The sequence below is a fragment of the Anomaloglossus baeobatrachus genome, chromosome 5 (assembly GCF_048569485.1).
Source record: "Anomaloglossus baeobatrachus isolate aAnoBae1 chromosome 5, aAnoBae1.hap1, whole genome shotgun sequence".
In the NCBI taxonomy this organism is placed as follows: domain Eukaryota; kingdom Metazoa; phylum Chordata; class Amphibia; order Anura; family Aromobatidae; genus Anomaloglossus; species Anomaloglossus baeobatrachus.
In genome coordinates, this window is record NC_134357.1 from 38,210,080 (window position 1) to 38,235,529 (window position 25,450).

Below are 25,450 nucleotides of genomic sequence, written 5' to 3' on the forward strand. Positions count from 1 at the left end.
ATGGGCACCCAGAACAATGCTTCTTTGGGCCCGCATGTCTTAAATGTCACTGTCAAAAATTGACAGGGGCACTTAAGGGGTTAACAGCAGCAACCTGAGTTCAACTCCTAAGCCTGTGCCATTCATCTGCACCATGGTGTAATACATGTTATGTGCCTACAACAACGTGCATGCTGTATGGGTAGAAAATAATCATATTAAAGATTGCTCTGTCCCTATACAGTTTTGTCATCCCTAGAATTGACTCTGATCTCATCCATATAGTTGAAAACTGCTCGTGTTGAAATCTATCTTTCTGTAACAGTAACCACACCGGAGAGCAGCGAGAGAGAAGGGCCTGCAGCACTGAGAAGAAGCAGGATGCAGCTGGAAAATGTAGTTATAGCAGACAAGAGAGAGATTGTTCACTTAGCTCTGTAAAACTGAAGGCACAGGGGTAGAAAGAGATGAAAAAAGGTACAAGAATGAAAGTATATTGGGCTCGTACTGTATATAATCTATAGTCAAGCACATAGTAAACTTTGTAAAAAAAAAAAAAAAAAAAATGTCACGCTGTACAAAGGTCTGGTGAGAAGTAGTACAGCATATTCCCAACTAGATGTCAGCAGTGTAGTGAAGGGGAGTCAAAGTAATACTATAACAGAAAGGAGGCTGAAGTACAGCAGAGTAACTTCAGCAGGCAGTTCACAGGCGAACCATCAGGGGGCAATAGAGTAGTCAAGCAGTCAGTGTCTAGCCAGGAAGTCAAGTAGGTGCAGAGAAAAGATTAAGATCGGGTCAGAAAACAGAACCGAGGTCGGATGCCATGATATCAGGTATGCACAGGGAACAGAAGACAAGACCGGAGGGGGAGGAGACACAAACACAGGAAGAGGATGAACCAGGATGGATAAACAAATGACAGCTGCGGGAAGTCAGGGACTGGGACAGACGGATGGACAGGGGAGGGTACAAATCAGGACACGATAACTAGGAGTCAGATCAAACAGGAACTCTCACCAGAGCCAGTCACAGGCTGCAGAGCAAAACTATAACCAGCACTGAAATGGAGGTGCAGCGCCCATAGATAGTGTCTCCTGAAACCGGAACGAGGCCGATGGGAGTTAACCCCTGACATAACCAGGCCGGGTCTGGGAAACTCTGGAGCGGGGAAAAATGGTCCTGGCCATGACAATAACGTTATTGTCTGAATAACCCTTTAAGAGAAAATAAATCTGCTCTTGAACTGTTCTATCATAAGAAACAGAAACGATAGAATGACTTAAAAGGATTTATCCAGTAAAAGGGAATAATCCCCCCCCCAAAAAAAAATATGTCACTGCTGTTCATGGATGTTCGTATTCTATTGTATCCTTGCTTACATGGGGCTGAGCTGTAATATCAGCTCTAGACTATAGAGGATTTTTTAAGGGGCCACCTGAGAGTACGCATAAGTTCACCCCTTTAATGTAAAATGTTTATATTGATAGAGTCGATCTAAAAAAGAAGCATTTCTTGAAAAAAACCCCACAAACTAATGTCCCTTCCCTCCGGTAATAGCAGCGCATGTCATCAGCATACAGTGCGTTGTGCGATCTTTAATGCTGGGCACACGACGCAATGTTTTCTGTTATAAAAACAGTAGTTCTTGTCATCACATAAATCAGACGAAATGTCCACATTGTATTACACAATGCCGTTTATTGCGCTCCGTTCCTACAACCACATGTGCACTGAAGCTAATGGCAAAAGTATGAAAGGAAAATGTGTACATTACAGTCCTCCCTGCGAGCAGCAGACTGAATTAATAAAAGGAAGCAGTCGACACTGAATGACAGTGGACCCGAGCCACGGGATAAACGCCACCACCACCACCACCACCACCGCGTACGGTCATTTATAAACCACAAGCATGCTGCGGTGACGTCACGCTCCTGCTGTTATACAACTGTATCCAATTTTACTAGAAAATGTATGGATCTACCGGCCAAAAGATCAACGTCTGTTAGCATTAGACGTTACATGGGGTTTTCCTATGAGCATTATGTGATTGTGGTCAGGCTTTCTATTGGTTTCTGTTCTAGGGGGTACCAAAAAGAAACATGAATCATTTTCCAGACTCGTACAGGGTTCTGCTGCTAGGTGATCCCTTTCATGTCAGTATTGGGAAAATTGCATTTGGTTCCAGTGATTTTCTTTTCAACGAGTTGCTAAATCTTTTGCAGAATTTATAGTGTTTTGGTTCCTTTTGGGCACAAAAGCATCGGAAATGGTTGTTCCGCTACCGGCAGCCTAAAAGGAAGCTGTCATGAGTGAAAGACCAGTTCAGGAATGGTTCACCACTGTTAAACGAGGTGACATGTCAACTGATCATCAGCCTCGTTCCGGACGTCCTTAGAACAAAAATTCATCAACCCATTCTGGAGGATCGGTGTTGGACCATTGATGAACTCGTAGGGTTGACTGGGGTTTCTTGCAGTTCTTTCAGAAATTGTTTAGAGCGGAATTAGGCATAAAGACAAAATTTGTGCTTACAACTACTGTTTCTGATGCTATTTTGCCGGAATAGAAATAAAACTTCACAACTGCTCATTTTTTATGTGAATCAGGCTTCACAAAATAGGCTAAATTTTGAACAAAAATCACTGTAGCAATGGTAATTGTCACAAAGTTGCAGGGGATAACAGGGAACCAGGGCTCCTAGACTGGCCTACACTGTCACTAATCCCAGAGATACTTCTAATGGTGAAGATGTCTGGGCCACCTTCCTTGACATGCTCCTAGCAAACCCTGATCTCATACCCCCATTCCTCCACCCCAGGGGAGGATCAGGATAGGAGTTGTTGAACCACAGATATAGACAAACGGGGAAACCAAAAACTATCACACAACTAGCACACACGGAAATATAAGACAATATGTGATAAGGAGGAAATAAAGAGAAAGGAGGAAATAACCAGACGATGAGAGGATTTCCATAGCACACCAAGTAGCACACAGTAAATCACCAGCAACAGGAACACGATAGCACATGAACCGGATTAGTGAAAGCTATAGTTAGCATAGAAAGACAGATTCCTCCATCTTAAAAAGGTGGGGAGTACCTGTGATAGGTCTCCCACAACATGTGATCCAAAAAGTAACCACCAGGCTTGCAGAAATTAACTCCTGCTATTCCGATCACTAATGAGCACACAGCTGGTCAATGCCCGAGCCTTCCTGTACAACTCAGAAGCATAGTGTGGAGTGTATAGGCCCCGTTACACGCAGCGACGTATCTAACAATATATCGTCGGGGTCACGGATTCCGTGATGCACATCCGGCATCGTTAGCGACGTCATTGCGTGTGACACCAACGAACGGCCGTTAACGATGGAAAATACTCACCATATCGTCCATCGTTGACACGTCGTTCATTTTCAAAAAATCGTTGATTGTTGAGGACGCAGCTTGTTTGTCGTTCCCGAGGCAGCACACATCGCTACGTGTGACACCCCGGGAACAACGAACTACAGCTTACCTGCGGCCGCCGGCAATGAGGAAGGAAGGAGGTGGGCGGGATGTTACGACCGCTCATCTCCGCCCCTCCGCTTCTATTGGGCGGCCGCTTAGTAACGCCGCACAAACCGCCCCCTTAGAAAGGAGTCGGTTCGCCGGCCACAGCGACGTCGCTAGGCAGGTAAGTCCGTGTGATGGCTCCAATTGATATTGTGCGCCACGGGCAGCGATTTGCCCGTGACGCACAACCGACGGGGGTGGGTGCTTTCACCAGCGACATCGCCAGCAATGTCGCTGCGTGTAAAGCCTCCTTAAGAGTCTGTAGTCTGAACAGTGTCTGATGCAGCCATGACACTAAGCGAGTTTAGAGCAAAACATTGTGTGAAAGTTAACTTCTCCAACATGGCCGGCATACTAGGTTTCTATGAACATTCACATAGCTGTGGAAGTTCACACTACAAGCTACATACCCTCCAGAAGATGATTCCTGGTTTTTTTTGGGTATCCTCTCATATATTTGAACACATAGAGGAGCATCCTCTCCGTGATGTCATGTTCTTTAGTAAATACTAATACTAATAATATAAGAAGCTTAGATAACCAACCCGATTAGGTCTTAAGCAAATGTAGCCTCTGTAGGCAAAAAGCAAACAGAGTCTCTAGTGCCATGTATTGGAAATGGCAATCATTGAGGTCAATATGGACTATTTGAAGAGCTTTGTCACATGACTGAATATATAGCCAAACGAAAATCTTCTCCAAAAGGAAAAAAAACCCCTTCCATTTGCAAACATCCCCTGTTTTGGGGTTCTTTCCCCTCATCAATGCCAAGTCATGGTTTATTGATTATGATAAATTAGCAAGTTCACCCCTTGGAATTCTGCTGATTGTATATCAAGAACCCAAGTAGCGTCTGTCATTAAAAAGCCTGAATATTCGTCACAAAGTTCAAAGTAGTATTGTAGAGTTTCTGAAGGTCTTTATAATGATATAGTGGAACCTCGGATCATGAGTAACCCGGTGTGCGAGCATTTCGCTATATGTGCAAAGCTTGCTGCAAATTTTTAACTCGGTTTGCGAGCAATGCTTTGCTGTACGAGCAAATACTCCCTGCTAAAACTTCCGGTTCCATACTTTAACCGCGCTTTGACCCGCTCTGGCTACTTCTTGTGGTCCGCAGGCACATGGCTCCAGTAACAATCGCAGCTGGTGCAGGGGCTGCTGCTGTCTGTGCTTCATGTCTGCTGGTGTTGAGCTCTCTCTGCCTACTTCCCAAAGGCAGCCCTGTTGTGAATACATTTTCCCATTTGGGGCTCCCTCTTGTGGTCAGTGCTGGCGGTGCAGTTGACTTGTGGAATGAGAGCCACACACCTGTGGAGGACTGGCAATCAGGCCTTTCAGATTGTGACTATATAACTGAGTAGTTTTCTCCTGTTACTTGCCGGTGCTCAATTGATTTCCTGTGTGTTTAGGACATTCTGAAACCAGCCCTGCTCTCTACCAGAACGCCTCTCAAGATAAGTTGGTCTTGGACCTCTGCTTATTGTTTCCACTTTCTTGTTGTTTTTCCTGTTTTGATACTTTTGCTTGATTCCTATTTTGCCTGTGGAGTTCCTGGTGGAATTGGATCATTCCCTGCTGGGAGTGTCTGTATATTTAGCTCCATGATTCTTCAATGTATTGTGTTTTGTCATGCTTGGTATTAAATTCAGTCCCTCATTTATATAAGTGTTTTTGGATCTCAGTAACATCAGAGTACTGATATAGTGGGGGGAGAGGCTGTGTGGTCTCAGGGTTTTTCCATGTCAGGCGTGCTGAGATTTTTTAGGGTTTTTACGGCTGCACACAGTGCTCCTTACTATCCTTTCCTATAAAAATAATTTGGGCCTCCTCTTTGCTGAATCTGTTTTCTAGCTTTGTATTGTGTTTTCCTGTATCACCATAGTCTTTACATGTGGGGGGGCTATCTATATCTTTGGGGATTGCTCCGAGGCAGATTAGCTTTTCTTATATTTCTATCTGTAAGAATATTTAGTTCTCCGGCTGTGTCGAGACGGCTAGGGCATCGTAGGCTTGTCCCACAGCTACTTCTAGTTGAGTGTCAGGATTATGTCTGCAGTCCGTTAAGGTTCCAGCCACTCTGGTTATCTTTTGAGTTTCCGCATTTTTTGATCTTCCTCGGTCCCTGAATCATAACACAGCGCGCTGACCAATCAGAGGCAAGCAGCTCATGCGTATGATGTCAGCGCGATGGCCAAATAGAGGCAAGCGGCTCATGCGTATGGCGTTGTTTCCTATGGGAAAAGTTGCCTTGCTATACGAGTAACTTGGATTACGAGCACACTCACAGAACGAATTATGCTAGTATCCAAGGTTCAACTGTATTTGCAAAAAGAAAGTTTTTGGAAGGTTTGTAGTGATAAGTGACTTCTTTTGATCCAAATCTAAGTTGTGTTGAATTTTTAGGAATTCAGCGAATTCAAACGATTCTTCTGCATTTTACACATTGCAGAAAATGGCATCAGGTAGACAAGGATCATATGACCTCGGGGAGGTTTTATAGTTTCATAGTGTTTAGACTGAAGGTAGACTTAAGTCCATGAGTTCAACCCATGACATAACCTAACATGTCTTTCTCATAATGTCTTGCAGTCATTGAATCCAATGATATAGCACAGCCAATCAGAAGGGACTATGATAATATGATAGCTTGTATAAAAGCAGAAGCAGGGAATGCAGCAGTCATTTTGTGGTGAATCTGGATACTGAGAGGATGCTACAGCTATTCAGCTAAGGGGAGAGCCATAAAACTCTGAATAAATTGTACAGATAGGGTGTGTGACAGCACAGCATTGAGTAAGATTAGTGTATGGGGAAAAGAGAATAGAGAACATATTTTTCAGTGCAGGTGGAGGCTTGGAAGTAGTTTGATTCTGGAAAAATTTTGTTGAATTTGAATTTCAAAAGATTTGTTTATCCCTATATTTTAATTATTTTAAAAACTTGTTTGGATGTTTTTGTGCAAGTCCTACATGATGCACCACCAGGAAGAAACCTATGATGTAGGGAATATCGGATGAAAAAATGGGTTACAGGAACGTGGCCCGAATAATAATAATTAGGATAATACAATAGCCAAATATATTATTCGGACACAAATCCAGATAATTATCATTTTGATTCCTCTCTTGCTCTGATAAAGTATCTCTTTTCCAAAGAAGAAGCGGAGGATGAGTCTTACATGTCACCAGCTCCACGAGCAGCCTGTTTGATACGGCGGTGACTGATTTTCTAGTTCAGGTTCCACATCTGTCAACAGTCAGCTGGCCTCGCACAAAGGCGACATGTGGAAAAGTCTTCATCGGGGACAGGAATAAGAGGCTCAGATTTCCCATCGCTGTTACCCAGCACAGGTATGTTCCACTGCTTTCATCTTCCTGATAGCTCCCACGGGAAAATAGCAGCCGCTACACCTAGTCAGGTCAAAGTCGTCTGGACGGGCTGTTTCTTTCAGTTCTTGCAGCTCTTAAATTGTTTAACAATTTTCACCTGTCCGTAACTGTTGTGCACCATGGGACGCCATTTGCCTGAATGGAGGGAACTGTTTGGAGAGCGCTGCTTAAAAGAACATTAAGTAAAGTGGGTCTGAACATGGAAAATAAATCACTATAGAGCTGTTTTCATTGGAGCCGTACAGTCCTCCGGGTCAGGCTCAACAAGCTCAGTTTCCAGCGAGCAGAACTAGAAATAAAAAGATGAAAAAGCTGGAGCAAAAGTTCTAAAATAGAACCTGGCAGGATGATTATATTACTATACTAGTGTAAATAATATATAAGTACTAATACAACATTAAAAATAATTATCCGATGTGGGGAGAAACCAAGATTTGAAGCTACAAGATCTCCTTCTCTACTCCTCTCTTATCTCCTCTTCCCACAATCGCATACAAGATTTCTCCCGTGCCTCCCCCATACTCTGGAACGCTCTACCTCAGCATATCAGACTCTCCCCTACCATGGAAAGCTTCAAGAGGAACCTCAAGACCTATCTCTTCCAACAAGCCTACAACCTACAAAAACCCTCAGTCCAGTAGACCACTGCGCAACCAGCTCTGCCCTCACCTATGGTTCCATCACCCATCCCTGTAGACTGTGAGCCCTCGCGGACAGGGTCCGCTATCCTCCTGCACCAGTCTGTTTTGTACTGTTAATTATTGTTGTACGTATACCCTCTTTCACTTGTAAAGCGCCATGGAATAAATAGCGCTATAATAATAAATAATAATAATAATAATAATAATAATAATAATGATTGGCCTGTAAGGGCATTGGGGGTGTCTAGTCATTCTCAGTATACTATTTCCCCCCCAATGCACTTCCAGTCTAATTTCCATGTGGCTTCAAGCCGTGATTTTGCAGGAAAATAGAATAACTACAAAATGAGACCAATTTTAATTGATGTACTAGGACTGGGAAAGTCATACCATCAGATACTGATGTAAAATCCTCCAGATTTTAATGTATGCAAAAAAAAAACAACTCTTTTTCCATGAGTCTGGTCAATGCGGCCCCATGGACATGCTTGGTGCATGCCCCGAGATCTTTGTTGTCCCATACTGTATCATCTGTGTCGGTTCCTGTCAGTATCTCTTCTGCATCGGCTGTTAGTTATGCCACATCTTTGTTGACATGTTACAGCGTCAGTCCTTTGTAATTCCTGGGACCTTTTCGTGCCGCTATGTCCGGTTTTGATTACTCCTTTCTGAGGCCCTTGGGAGGGTCACTTTTTAAATCCCTGGATCTCTGACTTCCACTGCCAATCGGTTAGTTCTTGCTTCTGTGGTCTTCCTGATTCCTCACGATTTCTGACCTCAGTTTGAATTTTTGACTATCCACTTGGTTTACGATTTTGTCCCTGACATGATGTCTTGGTGTAGCACCCCATGGGATCTGCAGGGCATAACTCCTCACCGGGCCAGTGGTTTTGTGGGGTTGCTGTGAATGGCCTGACCCGGCTCCATGGCCCCGTTGGCTACAGGCAAAGAGAGAGTCAAAAGGGGGGATGGGCGGAGTTTGCTTTGCAGTGCCATCCGTGGTGCACGGCCAGGGACTAGCCGCCGCTGCGAGATGTCACTCTCCTCCGGGGCTGATGTTACCGCAGCCCAGATAGTCCAGCTCCCCACAGGTGGAGCGAGCCCCGGGGAGGACAGTGGTGATGGTGGAAGGGCTGTTGGTAGCGAAGCGCTGGCAAATCAGAGTCTCACACAGGGGCTACAGTTCCAGGTGTGTTACTCACAGTTCGTGTGCTGCGCCCGCAGAGTACCGGTCATTGCCGTGATGTGCCCCAGCCGATCCCGGATGAAGGTGTTGTGAAGCATGTAAGACCTTCCTCCTTGTAGTGTGGATCTCCATGGCGTGAAGCTACTTGGGGACCCCAGTGTCCTTGGCTTTAGTTCCCATCCCATATGCATGCAGCGCAAAACATGTTATGGACTCGACCGTCTCTATCTGCTGCTGTGCCCTGGGACTTTGGTGGTGGGCAATGGGACGTGAAATCCCCCTTCCCTGCAGACTTGTTAGAGTCCATGACGGTTCCCCTAACCGAGAGCTGTGCACCCTGACTGGAGCCGTACCCGAAGGGGCTGTTGGGGGGGGTCACCCTACGGCTACCAAGTTGCTCCTCTGTCTCACAGCACCAATTAGTCTCCTGCTATTCCCAGTCCATCCTGTGCAAACTCAGTGCGGTATCGTGACCCCTGGTCCTGGGACTAATTCCACCCGTCTCCCGTTCCCAGGACCAGTCTATTAAACGCTGCTCTCCTATGGCTGTCTGCTCTCTTCTGCATCCTGGACTGATCTGAGGTAAAAACCCTTCTAAAGGGAAACTAAGGGGTACTTTGCACATTGCAACATCGCTACAGTGATCTCGTCGGGGTCAAATCGAAAGTGACGCACATCTGGCACCAGTAACGACGTTGCAACGTGTAAAGCCTAGAAGCACCGATAAACGATTGCAAAAGCGTCGAAAATCGGTGATCTGTTTAGTGTCGGTCATTTCCATAATTTCGCTGCAGCGACAGGTACGATGTTGTTCATCGTTCCTGCGGCAGCACACATCGCTGTGTATGAAGCCACAGGAGCGAGGAACATCTCCTTACCTGCCTCCACCGGCAATGAGGAAGGAAGGAGGTGGGCGGGATGTTTATGTCCCGCTCATCTCCGCCCCTCCGCTTCTATTGGCCGCCTGCCGTGTGACGTCGCTGTGACGCCGCACAACCCGCCCCCTTAGGAAGGAGGTGGGTCGCCGGCCAGGGCGATGTCGCAGGGCAGGTGAGTGCATGTGAAGCTGAAGCGATAATGTTCGCTACGGCAGCTATCACAAGATATCGCATCTGCGATGGGGGCGGGGACTATCGCGCTCGACGTCGCTACAATCGGCTACCGATGTCGCAGCGTGCAAAGTACCCCTAAGTGTGTTCGCTCACTTCCCAGGCAGCCCCCACTCTTAGGATGACTAATTGGTGGTTGCCCTGGTAACCGGAAATTCCCCAGTCTGACTTCCTGTGTTCTGTTGTATAACTAGGTGACTCATGGCCTGGGGATTATGTAAGATCTCTGCATGGATGTTTTGTAAGTGAAAACCAGTAGTTAACCTCCCCCTCACGTGAGATAAGACAGATGCAATACTCTGTGGTGACTGAAGACTCAGGGGCGCCACATTGGCATTGACCCTGCTTGACAACCCTTCTTTCCTCTGGTTTACTCCTCCACAAGGCAGCCCTTCCATGGAAGCAATTCAGTGAACCCTTTTGTAAGACCATATTTAATGCAGAGGTTAAAAGGTATTGGGGTTCCTCTGCAATCTGCCAGTCGAATTGGCTTGTGCCGTGTCCATTCAAGGTAGCCTTTTTTGTAGCTTCTAACAGACGTGACATGGGCAGTGCTAAAACACAAAGTGAACACTGCCCTACCAGCTTCCCGAGGATGTGTGATGAGAAAGGATTGTCAAGTTGTATCAACTGATACATTACTGTATGATTAATGGGAGAAATTTGCAACCAATGTATGTTCGGATCTGATAATATTTGTCAACAATTAGATAAAACGATGGTCGTAAACAAACAAAGTACCCGCTACTCAAAGAAATGCCCCAACGCTATTCTTAAGGGTACTTTACACGCTGCGATATCGGTACCGATATCGCTAGCGAGAGTACCCGCCCCCGATGGTTGTGCGACACGGGCAAATCGCTGCCCATGGTGCACAAAATCGCGTGGACCCGTCACACAGACTTACCTTCCCTGCGACGTCGCTCTGGCCGGCGATCCGCCTCATTTCACACGGCAGCCGTCCAATAGAAGCGGAGAGGCGGAGATGAGCGGGACGTAACATCCCGCACACCTCCTTCCTTCCGCATTGCCGGTGGCCACAGATAAGGAGATGTTCTTCGTTCCTGCCGTGTCACACACAGCGATGTGTGCTGCCTCGGGAACGACAAACAACATCGTACCTGCAGCAGCAATGGCATTAAGGGAAAGAGCGACGTGTCAACGATCATCGTTTTTGAACGATTTTGCGCTCGTTGATCGTCGCTCCTTGGTGTCACACGCTGCGATGTCGCTAACGGCGCCGGATGTGCGTCACTAACGAAGTGACCCCGACAATATATCGTTAGCGATGTTGCAGCGTGTAAAGCACCCTTGACACTCTGTTCTGACAATAATTTGCATGGCCCACTGGACTACACACACCACATGTTCAGACTCTAGGCTTCAGAGTTGGGGTGCACAACATTTTTTTGGTTGGAGGACCACATTGCTTAAAGAGATATTACCATTGTAGACATTTATAGCATATCACAATTATAAGGTATAAATGTGTTGTAGGTGCCGGCGGTTCCACTGACTCCCACCCATCTTGGAGGGGTCATCACTCTCTCCTCCTTTTTGGCACTTTAGAAAAGGGATCATGGATGTAAATAGCTGTATCTAACGTAGAATATAGGAGCTTAGTATTTCACTGCTATCAAGCTACAATGGAGGGTGCTGTATTCACAGATAGCAACCTTTCTGCCTTGATTACTCTTCTCTACTTTTTGCCATTGCAAGCATTAATGGGCGGACCCGGACTGTAAAAGTCCGGACCCGTGCGGTTTCAAAGGTACCCGAGTGCCGTTCCCGGAATTCTCAGGGAATTTCGGGTATTGATCCAGATCCGGCACTTGAGTAATACAAAAAAATAAAGAAAAAAATAAAGAAAAAAATAATTAAGCAAGTGCTTCATACTTACCAAGGTTCAAAGCGAGGCTGTAACTGCTCCCATGGCAGGCACATTCACTTCCGGGGCTGCTCATTAGGCTCATGCATATGCACTGCTTTCCCCAATCACCGATGTCTGTGATTGGTTGCAGTCAGAAGCGCCCCCACGCTATGAGACAGCATGTCTGATGCTTCCAATCACAGACCCGGTCTGTAGGTCTATATCGTACAGTAAAAATAAATAAATAAAAATAAATTGGCATAGGGTTGCCCCATATTATGATAACAGCACAGTTAAAGAATATGGCTACAGGCTGCAGCCCCCAGCCGTGCGCTTATCTTGGCAGTGTATGAAAATAAGAGGAACTGCATGCAGATTTTTTAAAAATTATTTAAATAAACTATTTTAAAAAAAAACGGCATGTGGCCCACCTCAATTTTGATACCCAGCCATGACAAAGCCTGACAGCTGGGGGCTGGTATTTTCAGGCTCGGGAGATGCATGGATATTGGCCCCCACTTTAACCGGCTCATCCCAATTGCCCTGGTGCGGTGGCAATTAGGGTAATAAGGGGATAATCACAGCTCACAGCTGACATTAAGCCCTTGATTAGTAATGGGAGGGGACTATGAGACCACCCCCATTACTAATCTGTAAGTAAAAAGAAATAAACACAAACATTGAAAAAATCCTTTCTTTGAAGTAAAAGACAAAAAACACTCTTTCACCACCTTATTAACCCCCAAACACTCCTTCAGGTCTCATGTAATCTACATGAGGTCCCAGCTCTGCAACATTACTGAAGACACAGCATGCGATCATGGTACAAGACTGCCCGCTGCAGACTTCAGGCAGAGACTGAGCCACAGCGATCAGCGTTGATATCACTCAGATAAGTTGCGGGCACAGCTGGAGGTTCCCATGGCCCTCCACCTGTTACAGTAATTTAATATAATTATTCAACTTTTTAAATAGATTTAACCTGCAGCATTTTTGTAAAATAAATCATGATAGTAATATAAACGGATAAGGCTATGTGCAGGAAAGCTCTTAAGAGATTTTTTAAGCAGATCTGTCCAAAAGAAACACAAAAAAATGCCTAAAAACCACTTGAAGCATTTTCTGTTTATTTAAAGGGAATCTGTCAAGAGGATTTCACACCCCAAACTATTTATATGAGCATTGAAACGTCCACCAATACCTTGAAATGGCCAGTATGTTCCTCCACTACTGTGAAATCAGTGCTTGAATTGATATGCAAATGAGGCTGAAGAACTATTTGTAGATCCGAAGCCTCTGTCACTTCGGTTCCCCACCCAGCACCGCCTCCTCTTTTAATGAGGCTCCTTTGCCTGAAGTCACACAGCAGAGAAGCTGTAAGCCCAGTAGGAAAAGGCGGGAACTATGCAGGGGAATAGAGTTGGAGTGACCGAGGCTTCAGATCTACAAATAGCTCTTCAGCCTCATTTACATATGAATTCAAGTGATCATTTTTCAGTGACGGAAGAACGGAATGGTTATGTACAAGTATTGTACTTGTCTATGAAACAGTGACTCGCCCACCCCAGGGCTATGGGACACCCGGTGCCGGGCCGGACTAGTCCAGTGGTTGTCAGTGGTGGCGGGGCCCGACTCCGTGGCCCTGGTGGGTGTCAGTTAAATATGGCTGATGAATTAAAGTTTGTGTTCGTGACGCCACCTGTGGTATGCGGCTATTAAGCCACTGCTGCTGTGTAAGGCCTCCGGGGTGATGAAGTGGCAGCAATGGTGGTACTGCTCCCCACAGGTGGAGCGGTGCCCCGGGGCACAGTTGGTGCTTGTGAGTGTCTATGCAGATGAAATAACAGAGGCAACACCAAGGGTGCAGTATCAAGTTCTTTACTCACAATTCTTGTCAAGGCCGGCAGGAACCCTTGGACTGCTGGGACCACTGTCAGGGACCTCCGCCGTTTCTGGGTGATTCTTGGAGCAAAGCCCGGTACCCTTCTCTTAAGTGTCTCTGTCTTCAGCTGTCTCCTTAAACCTTGCCTTTGTAGGATAAACCTGGCTCGGCCTCCACAACAGCCTCCAGGCTGGGGGGTCACCTGTCGGCTGATTACCCCTTTTCTAGAAGTTCTGCTGTGGGCTGTGGTCCGGGGAGTTTACAACATTCCCTGGGCCTCGGTTTTTACTGTTTGGAGATGATTTTGCGCTCCTCCGGTTTCTAGGGACCGTCCCCTGTTGCAGCTTGATCCCTCCCCCGTTGTTCCTGTGGAACAGGCCACCGCAGCTCTACAGCTACCCGTGGCCCTGGGACCCCTTCTGTTCTCTGCTGGGTGGCACCTGGACCCTCTGAGTCCCAGGATCTTCACCAGGAAGTGTCTCTTTCTTTCCTTAGCTCCTGACTGACTTGGAGCTCTCTTCCTTTCTCTCCTCCTTGCCTGCCTCCTGCAGGCCTCCTTCTCCTTCCCCACTCTCTCTCTTTCAGCTCACACTAGACTTTCCTTTCTGTGTCTGCTCTCATGTGGCTCCTCCCACCTCCCCAGTTGCTCTGATCTACCCTATAGGAGCAGGGATGGGTCTTACGGCCCCTCCCAGCATGCAGCATGGGAGGGTTTCTGCCACTATCCCTGGTCCCAGTGTGTTCCTAGCAATGGGTGTAGTGTGGATTTACCAGGGGACCGGTGTTCACTCCCTTCCTCACCCAGAATGGGGCATCACACCGCTGGATGGGTTGCAATGACCTGTGGCGACGGAAGCCTCAGGGGCGCCACACTAGCTACATGAGGATATACATAGTTTGACGTGTGAAATCTTGCTGACAGATTTCCTTTCCACTTGAAAACTTGTCCTTTTTGAACACCTCAGAAAATTCTATCTGCACATGGCCTTAGCGCTGAACGTGTGAACGCCTTTAGATATCCTGCCTTGCGGATAACACAGCGGGAAGCTAGGACTCATTATTTAGAGTCTTCAGTTTTTGACCCGAGGTCTCACCACAAAATATCTGTTGACATTTTTTGGTAACAAACTTTCATCCCGAGATACTTCATTAGCCAGAGCTGTTGATTTATTTTGCTAAGATGAAGCATCACACTTTGCCTCATGTTTTCCTAACATTTCACTTTCAGAGGTATAACACACTCCATCTGCTTTCAACATGTTCCTTCTGACATTAACTAATGTCTCCTATTAGTAGTTAAAGAGACCAATCTGGCGTGAGACGTTTCCAAGCAAAGTTCAAACAGGCCACAAGGAGAAGCACATTCTACACCATTTTCCTAAAACTGTCTGTCTATTGTTAAGCCAAAGTCCTAGGGAGCACATAAAAGGAACACAAGGCTAACTCATCTCCCCGTATTCCGGTATAACAAAGTAAATTAGGGATTCTTACTTGTGAGACACATTTTTGAAAAAAAAAATACAGGGAATTGCTTATAATCCGACTACCTAAAGGGGGCTTTACACGCTACAACATCGCTAGCGTTCGTTTGTGCGTCACGGGCAAATCGCTGCCCGTGGTGGACAAAATCGCTAGTACCCGTCACACCAACTTACCTTCCTAACGATGTCGCTGTGGCCGGCGAACAGCCTCTTTTCTAAGGGGGCGGTTCGTGCGGCGTCACAGCAACGTCACACGGCAGGCGTCCAATAGAAGCGGAGGGACGGAGAGCAGCTGCATGAAAGTCACGCCCACCTCGTTGCCGGAGGACGCAGGTACGGTGTTCGTCGTTCCTGGCGTGTCACATGTAGTGATGTGTGCTGCCTCAGGAACGACGAACAACCTGCGTCCAAAATCAGCAACAATATTTGGGAAATGGATGACGTGTCAACAAGCAACGATTTGGTGAGTATTTTACATCGTTAGCGGTCGCTCGTAGATGTCACACGCAACGATGTCGCTAACGAGGCCGGATGTGCGTCACGAATTCCGTGACCCCAACGACATCTCGTTAGCGATGTTGTTGCGTGTAAAGCGGCCTTTATACACTTGATCTGAAGGAAGAGCAGATTTCATTGTCTACTGTTGAAATTCAATACTGTGCAGGCTTCCCCTTCTGACTACAGATTGGCTAGATTCAATGGTGTAACTAGAGTTCGATGGGCCCGATGCAAAATTTGGACCCGGGTCCCCATCCATCCCCGCATGTTGGTCAGATGTATGTATATATGTGTACATTTAGCATTTTAAATCCTATAAAAAACTAAACGTTCCCCCCCCCATAATGTAGCAATGTCCCCCATCCTGTTCTAATGTACCCGATCCTGGGCTCCTTCCTGGTAAATATGTCCCCATCCTGGTAAATATGTCCCCCTTCCTGGTAAATGTCCCCCTTCCTGGGCACCTTCCTGGTAAATATGTCCCACATCCTGGTGTATATGCTCCCCCTCCTGGTGTATATGCTCCCCCTCCTGGTGTATATGCTCCCCCTCCTGGTATATATGCTCCCCATCCTGGTATATATGTTCGCAATTCTGGTATATACTGTCCCCCTCCTGGTACATATGTCTCTCTCCTGGGCTCCTCCTGATATATATTGTCCCCCTCCTGGTATATACTGTACTCACCCTCCCCTGCTCCCACATCACGCAGCATCATCCTCTATAGCCGGCCCACAGTGGACGGCAGCTTCCAATGGCGTCCATGCTACAGCAACACATGAAGTCCTTGTCATGCACTGCATCAGTCATGGGGACGCTGCTGAAAGCTGCCAGCTTTTGTTTGGCCAGCACCGTGTATCACAGTGCAGGGATCCAGCGAGTGCATTTCAGCTGCATGTGCAGCTTTGGACATACATCCAGCTAAAGCAGGGTCTGAAACCAGCGGACCCCCTGCCCCCTCTGGCCCAGTCGCAATCCTTAAAAAGAACCTGTCACCAGATTCTTCCCTATTAAACTAAAATAATCCCCTTCTGCAGCTCCTGGGCTGCATCCTATGAAGGTGCACCTTGGCCCTGACTCCCCTTCCAGACCCTAAAAATAACTTTAGAAAACTTGGCTCTTAGATATGCTAATTACCTGTGTTGGCCAGATGGGAGGGCTCATTTTCTGCTCCTTTCCCCCCTCCTGCCGCTGATCGCTGTCCTCCTGTCTTGATTGACGGGATGATGCCCTCCGTCATCCTCCTCGTCACATTTTCAAATCTCGCACCTGTGCAGTTAGGTCGGCTTGCGCAGGCACAGTTCGCTCTGCCATATCGTGGGCAGAGCAGAAAACAGCTGCCTCTTCAGGGAGGAAGGAGACAAACTCTAGTGCCACCTGTTGGAAGTAGCAATCCTAAAAATCAAAAGTGGCCCTTTAACGAGCCTTTTTATCTGACCTAGGATTTATGCCAGATCAGAACCTCAATTAGCAGACATGGTGTTTCGGGATGATTGTCCCTCGTCAGTGCAAAGTATGAGATCTGATCTGGCTTATACTTTGCCAGATCAGATCTCATACTTTGCACTGACAAGAGACAATCATCCCAAAACACCGTGTCTGCTAATTGATATTCTGATGTGGCATAAATCCTAGGTCATATGAAAAGGCTTGTTAAAGAGCCACTTTTGACTTTTAGGATTGCTACTTCCAATAGGTGGCACTAGAGTTCGTCTCCTTCCTCCCTGAAGAGACAATTTGAATATTACAGATTGTAGCATCCTATTTGCTGTTTTGTTTTGCCATACTTTTTCAGCTGTAGCTTTAGTGGGCATTACCTATAGTTATAACCTGTCTTGCGATTCTGCTTCAGCTATAGCTGTAGTGGGCATTACCCACAGTTACATAATTCGAAATAGGACAACAGTCCATCTAGTTCACCCTTCCTCCATGAATTATATATTTTGTCACCAAATTATTTATAATTTATAACCGACAAGGCACTGAGGAAATCATCCAGCCCTTTTTTTAAAGTTGTTTATCTGCCGTTACTACGTCTTCTGTTAGGGCATTCCACAGTCTGACTGCTCTAACTGTAAAGAACCTTTTCTTATTTAGCTGCCGGAATCGCTTTTCTTCCACTCTCAGTGAGTGTTCTCTGGTCCTTAGTATTGTCTTTGAAAGGAATAAGTCATGTGCCAGTCCCTCGTATTGACCACACATGTATTTATACATATAAATGAGATCTCCTCTGATACGTCTTTTTTCTAAACTAAACAAATCCAAGTTTTCTAACCCCTCATCATATGGGCGGCCTCCATTCCTCATCATACGGGCGGCCTCCATTCCTCATCATATGGGCGGCCCCCATTCCTTGTAGTAGTCTAGTTGCCGCCTTTCAACCGACTCAATATTCGACTTCTCAATATTCTTTTTAAAATGTGGAGCCCAAAACTGGATCCCATATTCCAGATGTGTCCTTACAAGTGATTTATAGAGGGGTAACAATACGTTGGGATCACGGGATCTAATCTCTCTTTTTATACACCCTATAATCTTGTTTGCTTTAGCAGCTGCTGCCTGACATTGAGTGCTGCTGCTCAGCTTATTTGTAATGAGAATACCCAAGTCCTTCTCCTGTTCTGTACTCCCTACAGTCGCATGCTGTTTTGTGATGTTCCTTTATCTACATCTGTAGTGGGTATTGCATTAGTATTTTTCAATGCTGCGTACATTTGCTAGTGAAGATCTTTTTTCTGGCATTGGACAACCCTTTAAATCCATAAACAATATGCAGTATGCATCTGTTCGCTCTAGTGGCACCTGGAATTTTACCATTTAAATGGGGGTAAAAAAGACTTCAGAAAATCACCCATTATTTAACAAAGTTTTTTAAAGTTAAATATGTTTTTTAATTCATTTTTCACTATTTTTTATTTTCCATTTCATAATCTACACAAAAAATGCTGACGTTCTGCAGTTTTCACACTGACTGCAAAACATACTGAAAATGTGCTTTTCTGTAAAGATGTGTCATGGGAATCAGACAGTCATATGGTTTCTGGCCATAGAAGGTCACAGCATTTGGCTGTGCGGAATGCTCCCTGACTTTCCATTGTTCCTGCTGTCAGTATTCATCGGTAGATGGTAGGTTTCCTGATGGATTTTCATATCTTCCCCTTTTGGACCCAGTAGGCGCTCACCTCCACCCAGCTGCTGATCATCAATATTCTCTTGCTGCTTAAATACTCTTAGCTTCCTGGACTGATGCTGGTGATATTATTCAGTCCGTTCTAGCTCTGGTTGCAAGTAGGTGGCTTGTACTCCTCTGTGGTATCATTGCTGAAAACTTTGCTGAATTTCTACCTGTGTCATCTGTAGATAAGTAGTTCATGTATGTTCCCCATGTGTTTTCCTTGTGTCATCTATAGTGTTTAGTGGGGTTGAAAAAGAGCTCATCCCATCCATTCACTATTTAGGGTCCAGCACTAGGGATTCCTAGGGTCAGGTATCCGGCTCAGCGCATAGGTGCAGAACCTATCTAGGATGGTGAGGGACCCCAGTAGGTTTGGTCATGGGTCACCATCTCCCCCTTCCCTAGACAAAGAGGTCCCCTTCCCTTTCCTTTCCCTGCTCGCTTGGTACTTCTCTGTACCTAGCATGACAAGATGCTTTTTCTGCAGTCATCCCATATTAACACGGACAAGATTGTAATGAAAGTTATCACTTATATACAAATAACATACAATCCACTATTCATAATAGGTGATGGTCACAGCTCATCTCCTGCCCCTCCAGGCAAAATGTTCTCTGTATATGTCCAAATGCATGCCTACAACAATCTCCCATAGAAGTCAATGAGGCATCTTATGTGGCTGTTACAAACAGAGTAACGCAAGCAAAATGTCAGACCCCATTGTTTTGTTGTTTTTTTTATATATATATTTTAGTGGATAAAGAAAAGTTCAGAACTTTTTACATAAATATACACTTGATTTGTGTAGCCACTTTCTGAGACCCATATATTTTTTTCTGCCCTTCGATAAACCTGGTGGAGGATGTGTTTATTGGGATGCTGCTCTTTTTATTGAATCTGTTTTGGTGTGCATATATTTTGATTGTTTTTTATCACATTTTTTTGAGGGGGAGGTATACTGAAAGAACTGAGGCAATTCCGGAATTTCAAGGCATTTCAATCTTTTTTTTCTTCTCCATGGGTGTGTATGGAATTCATTAGTTAGTCTTATAATTTAATAGATCAGAATTTTATCGACTTTTTTTGATGTTTTTATCATTTTTTAATTGGGAAAGGGGTAATTCAAATATTTTACATTTTTTCTTATTTTTATTTTTTGCATTTTCTAAAAAATTCATATTACTTTTTTACGTTATATTTGAGTCCCCTGGGACATTTGATCATTTGTAATATTTACTGCAAAGCTATTGCAGCATATAGGACAAATAACGATCGTCTGTGGTCGGCCGTGACATCAGCGCTGCAGCCAAACAACAGAGACCGAGTGTCACGCTGGTGATTATGATGTGACTGGATAGAGACTCCTGCACTGGCCCTCAGACTAATAGCACCCTGAGCTGACCCTCAACCCAGAGGTACAGTAGATGGTAGTGAGGTCTGGGTCCCCAGCATGTCCCTATCTCCTGTTCAAGACCCTGATATGACACTCTCCACACTCACCACCCAAGGGTCGGGCCGGGACAGTAGTCCCAAAACCCCACCGACAAACAACAGAGGCAGAGGGGACAACAAAAACTCACTCAGACAAAAGCAAACACCAGAAGGACTATAAAAGGTGCCCGGGGGTAAATAGGGTAAGGAGAAAGTAACTAAACTACAGGGTTACGTTCACACCATTCGCTCCAGAATGAATTCTGAATAACCAGCACCCTCTGCTGGGAGTAGAGGGTATTTTTACAGGTTGGGAGTGGTCATCAGCGGAAATACCTGGTCAGGGGTAATGAGCTGGCTGCTAGCAAGAAAAGTGACATTAACCCAGTGAATGCCAAAATGTCTAGAGTCTCAGATGGTAATAAGAGATTCACAGCCTGAGCCTGTCAAAGAGACGACTGTGACACCGGGGAAGTAGTGGAGACGCTGGACCCGAGGAGGGAAAGTAATACTTTTTTTTTTAGACTTACTGCCACTTATGCAAAAAAAAAAAAAAGGTTTTCTGAAAGTGGGCAACTCCTATATAGAAGATTTCAAAGAAAGTACCATTGTGTGCAATGTAGAAATCAGACTATAAGGTATCAGCGTATAAATATCTCCCCGCCACTGGCTAAATCCACCCACAGATTTGACTGTAATATGATAGATCCAAAGTACAAGTACTGAATACGGTCTGATAATAATTTTCATTATGCCCATAGCATCAAAAGCTACAAGTTTCCCTGGACAGGATACAATTGTATGACCTTATTATCCGAAGAGATACATGTAATCAAATCATCATTACTATTATTATAACCTTACCGGCAGTGGGTTAAAGTTTTGATCCACCAGATGGTTGTATCCATGATCAAAGAATGAATGTCTGATCACAACATCGACTCCTTGATTGGCCGACATTCCTAATGTGTTTAACCACCTAAATCAAGACAAACAGAAAAACAAAACAATGCGTCACTGGAAAACGACACCAAGTATCTCTAAACGGGGATATAAGAGAAAATCGACCTGCTTACTGACATATTCTACTTTGCCGAACATGACAGTATGTGACGGTGTACATGTACATGATCTACTAGATTTAACGGGAAGATGTCACCAGATTTCCCAATATAAACTAAAGCCACCACCTGGCATGTGCTGTCTGCACTCACAGATTACAGGTACGGCGTCAGACTCTGTTCACATTGCCCATCCAACATGCAGCCTGGTCTCTCTTAAGTGCTCAACTCTGCTGGATGTCGGCTGAGTTGTCTCACTGCTCCCATCCGTATAGGAGTTTATGCTTTTTGGAGCAGTGTCCAACTCTTCTGAGAGTCAGGTTGCTGATTACAATCCACAGCTGGTCTCTCTTTACGGCTAAGGCCTAGTACACACGGGAAGAAAAACGGTGCGAGTGGAATGCGATAAAAAATCGCCTTCCACTCGGACCAATGTTACTTTATGGGGCAGCTCCCATGAGCGATTATTTTCTCAGCCCTAATTGGACTGAGAAAACAGTCGCAGCATGCTGCAGGTGGAATGCGATCTTGTTCTACTCGCACCCATACAAGTCTATGGGGTGAGAGAAACATCGCATTGCTCTGTAATGCGAGAGCAGTGCGAATCTCATCTCAGCCGGCAGTGGAGGAGATTGAGAGATCCCCTCCACAGCGCCGGTCCCCCTTCTGCAACTGTGGTCTGATCGCACGATCGGACAACAGTCGCATGACACTCGGCTCCCGCTGTGCTGTGAGCATAAGCCGAGTGCCATGCGAGCACTCGTACAAATCCCCATGTGGCTTCGGCCTAAGTAGTGTAGTAGGAGATCACATAAGATAGCTTCAGCATAGCTCCAGCAATCCTGGGCTCAGTGGTTATCCACTTCACGGTGATCTACAGTCGCTATTCTGCGTGGTGTGGAAGTTCCCCTGTTGTGCATTTGCTTCCTACCCTTTTCTTCCCTTTTCTTTATTCCCTTGTACACATATTGTCTCTCCTTTGCATTTGAGTGCAGTGTGTACGAGTTTTCGTTCTTCCTTGTTCATGTTATTTCTGTGGGGCTTTGATACTGGGTTTCTGTTCTGCTCCCAGGGTGGGGGGAGTAAGATCAGGGCTCAGACAGGAGTCAGGGTAATGCTGGGGGCTCGAACCTAGTTACCATCAAGCCTACCTCCGAGATAAAACATAGCGCAGGGTCTCGAGTCTGAGGGCCATCCAAGTAGCCCCTGTTCTGTCAGTATATACCCCGTGACACCACATTTAACACCTCTTTTACCGGAGTCCAGCAACCTCTATATCAGCCCTCAACTCCCTCTGCATGTCTAAACAAAATCTGTTATAACTACATGTTCGTATGGTGTGATCCGGTCTGATGGGCATCAATGCTATTTGCTTGGCGCCTCCTCTATCCTTCTGCCTTGATTGATCCATGTAGTTGACGCGTCCTACATCATCCAAACAACAGAGCAAATCTAGCTACTGCGCAGCTGATGCACAGACCTCTATAGGCAGACTTTGCGCAGGGGTTCAAGCAAAGTGCTGTAATGTGCGTGGGATGAAAGAGAACAGAGAGAGTCTATGGCCCACCAGTAAAGCCGGCACATGCGCATTACAGTGCCTTGCTCTGCCCTCGGCATAGAAGAGTGCAACACGCCTGCGCAGATCTACGCTTCAGCTGCGCAAGGGTAAGATTGCCAGAGCTGGATAAATAATGTAGGACGCGTCATCCATGTAAATAAAGGCAAGAGGATGACAACTGCGGGAATAATGTAAACACTTAGCAAAGATCGTCGGACTGGACTGTTCCATTGTCCCGGCTGGGGATAGAAGCTGTACCGGCTGTAAAGAACAACACACAGGAAGGGGGAAGGTATGCCTTATAGCTAGGCAATGGGGAAGTGATAACCCCTGATTACAACCTGCAACTCACCCGCCTGTCGCCGAGCTGGAATACCTGGGGCCCTATTTCACTCTAGCAAATGGGCCCCAAGTAAGGATGGAGGGTATGAGCTCTTCATCAACACCACTATCACTAAAGGAGGACACAAGGGACCAACAATACAAGGGAAACACAACAGCTATCACTAGAGCCCTGAGCTGCAGCAACTACAGGAGTCTGGAGCAACAGAAGACAACCTCCCTACAGCTCAGCACGGAACAAAATATAAACTGCACCCAAATATTCCGATCGTGAGGTATATAAAGGAAGTCAGAGGCTGCAACAGAGAGGAAAAACGGACAGATTCCCAGGTCCTAGAGTCCGCTGCTGCAGAAACAGGGAACTGTCAGATAACAACACGTACTGCCAATCTGTGGGATTTACTAACACTCAGTGCCACTGGATTGTCAGCTTGCCTTGACAGCCATATAATGGAAATAGGAAAGGTAACTTGTTTGGATAAACAAAGGGAGTTGGGGGTTTATACAGATTACAAATTAATTTACTGCTGTAAAATAGGTGGCTTTTTATTGGGCCTCCTTTGAATCTTCGTGTGTCCAGTATGTGTGGTTTCTGTTTTTTTCACATACCCATTATAACCTATGGTGCTGCTCACATGTCTTTTTTTTCTGGCAGCATGAATGATAAGGGCCAATACAGGTCTGTCAGTCCGTGCTAAACACATACAGCACATGGAGAGTATTAATGTACAGTCCATGTGCCGCCTATGTGCTGTGCATGTTTAATATTGAAAGTATACGAGAAGCTTTGTAATATCTTTATTTCTTTAGACACACCAGAAAAACATTATCAAATAGATCATAGACAAAAGGGGGAAAATAAAGTTTTGCAATTTTGTCATAGTGAAAACAGTCACAATCCCCTGTATGGACAATATTTATAGAATATACTCCCGGACAATTTATTACTTAGTGCAAACACACTAGTGGAGACTTATTCCAATATAAAAACTAATTTTTATTGAAGAATAAACATACATTAATATGAAGGTGCATTTTCCCTATAATCAATAATGAGGTAGGTGGATTTTATCACACCCACCCACCTGGGAAACTAACCACATTAACCCATCTTTGCTCCATGAGCTGAGTAATAAATACTAAGTCTAGTGAGCCATGTAATAAAGGAACACCACAGGGTCAAATAGTCATAGTGTGGAAACAAAGTACACTAGAAAAACATGGATGACATATGGATAATACATTAATGACACATTGCTGGCACATGGATTAAAATCACTGATGACGCCGGTTCAGTTTTTTCACGTATGTATTTTGTATGCACGTGTAAAGGAGGCCTGGGTAAAATCTGGTGACAGGTTCCCTTTAAAAAGAATTAATATGATTATAGATAGAGATAGATAGATATAGATAAATAGATGTTAGGGTAGATAGAGGTAGAATAGATAGAGATACAGTGCCTTGCGTAAGTATTCAGCCCTCTTGAATTTCACTTTGATCGCTTGCACAGTGCTCCTTGGGATGTTTAACGTTTTGGAAATCTTTTTCTAACCAAATCCGACTTTAAACTTCTCCACAACAGTATCATGGACCTGCCTGTTGTGTTCCTTGGTCTTCATGATGCTATCTGTGCTTTAGACACAACACTGAGACTATCACAGAGCAGGAGCATTTATACGGAGACTTGATTACACGGGGGTGGCTTATATTTATCATCATCAGTCATTTAGGACAACATTGGATCATTCAGAGATCCTCAATGAACGTCTGGAGTGAGTTTGCTGCACTGAAAGTAAAGGGGCCGAATAATATTGCACGTCCCAATTTTCAGTTATTTATTTTTTTAAAAAGTTTAAATAAGCAATACATTTAACTTCACAATTGTGTCCCACTTGTTGTTGATTCTTCACCATAAAATGAAAATGTTTATCTTTATGCTTGAAGCTTGAAATGTGGGAAAAGGTTGAAAAATTCAAGGTGGCCGAATACTTTCGCAAGGCACTATAGATATATACTAGATGATCAGTAAATAAATAAATAAATAAATAGATAGAGATAGATCAATATTAAGAGATTTTATATATATATATATATATATATATATATAAAAAAAGATATATATTAAGATATAGCTAGATAAATAGATATAGATAGATACAGTCATATGAAAAAGTTTGGGCACCCCTATTAATGTTAACCTTTTTTCTTTATAACAATTTGGGTTTTTGCAGCAGCTATTTCAGTTTCATATATATAATAACTGATGGACTCAGTAATATTTCTGGA

General features: G+C 45.0%; 1 protein-coding gene across 1 annotated transcript in view; it reads right to left on the bottom strand.

Annotated features, from left to right (window-relative positions):
• Positions 1-25,450, bottom strand: part of HPSE2 (heparanase 2 (inactive)) — a 479,085-nt gene that overhangs the window by 55,369 nt on the left and 398,266 nt on the right. The window contains exon 9 of the mRNA XM_075351599.1: positions 21,068-21,182. Within this exon, the coding sequence (XP_075207714.1) occupies positions 21,068-21,182 (115 nt within the window). The remainder of the gene's footprint in view (positions 1-21,067; positions 21,183-25,450) is intronic.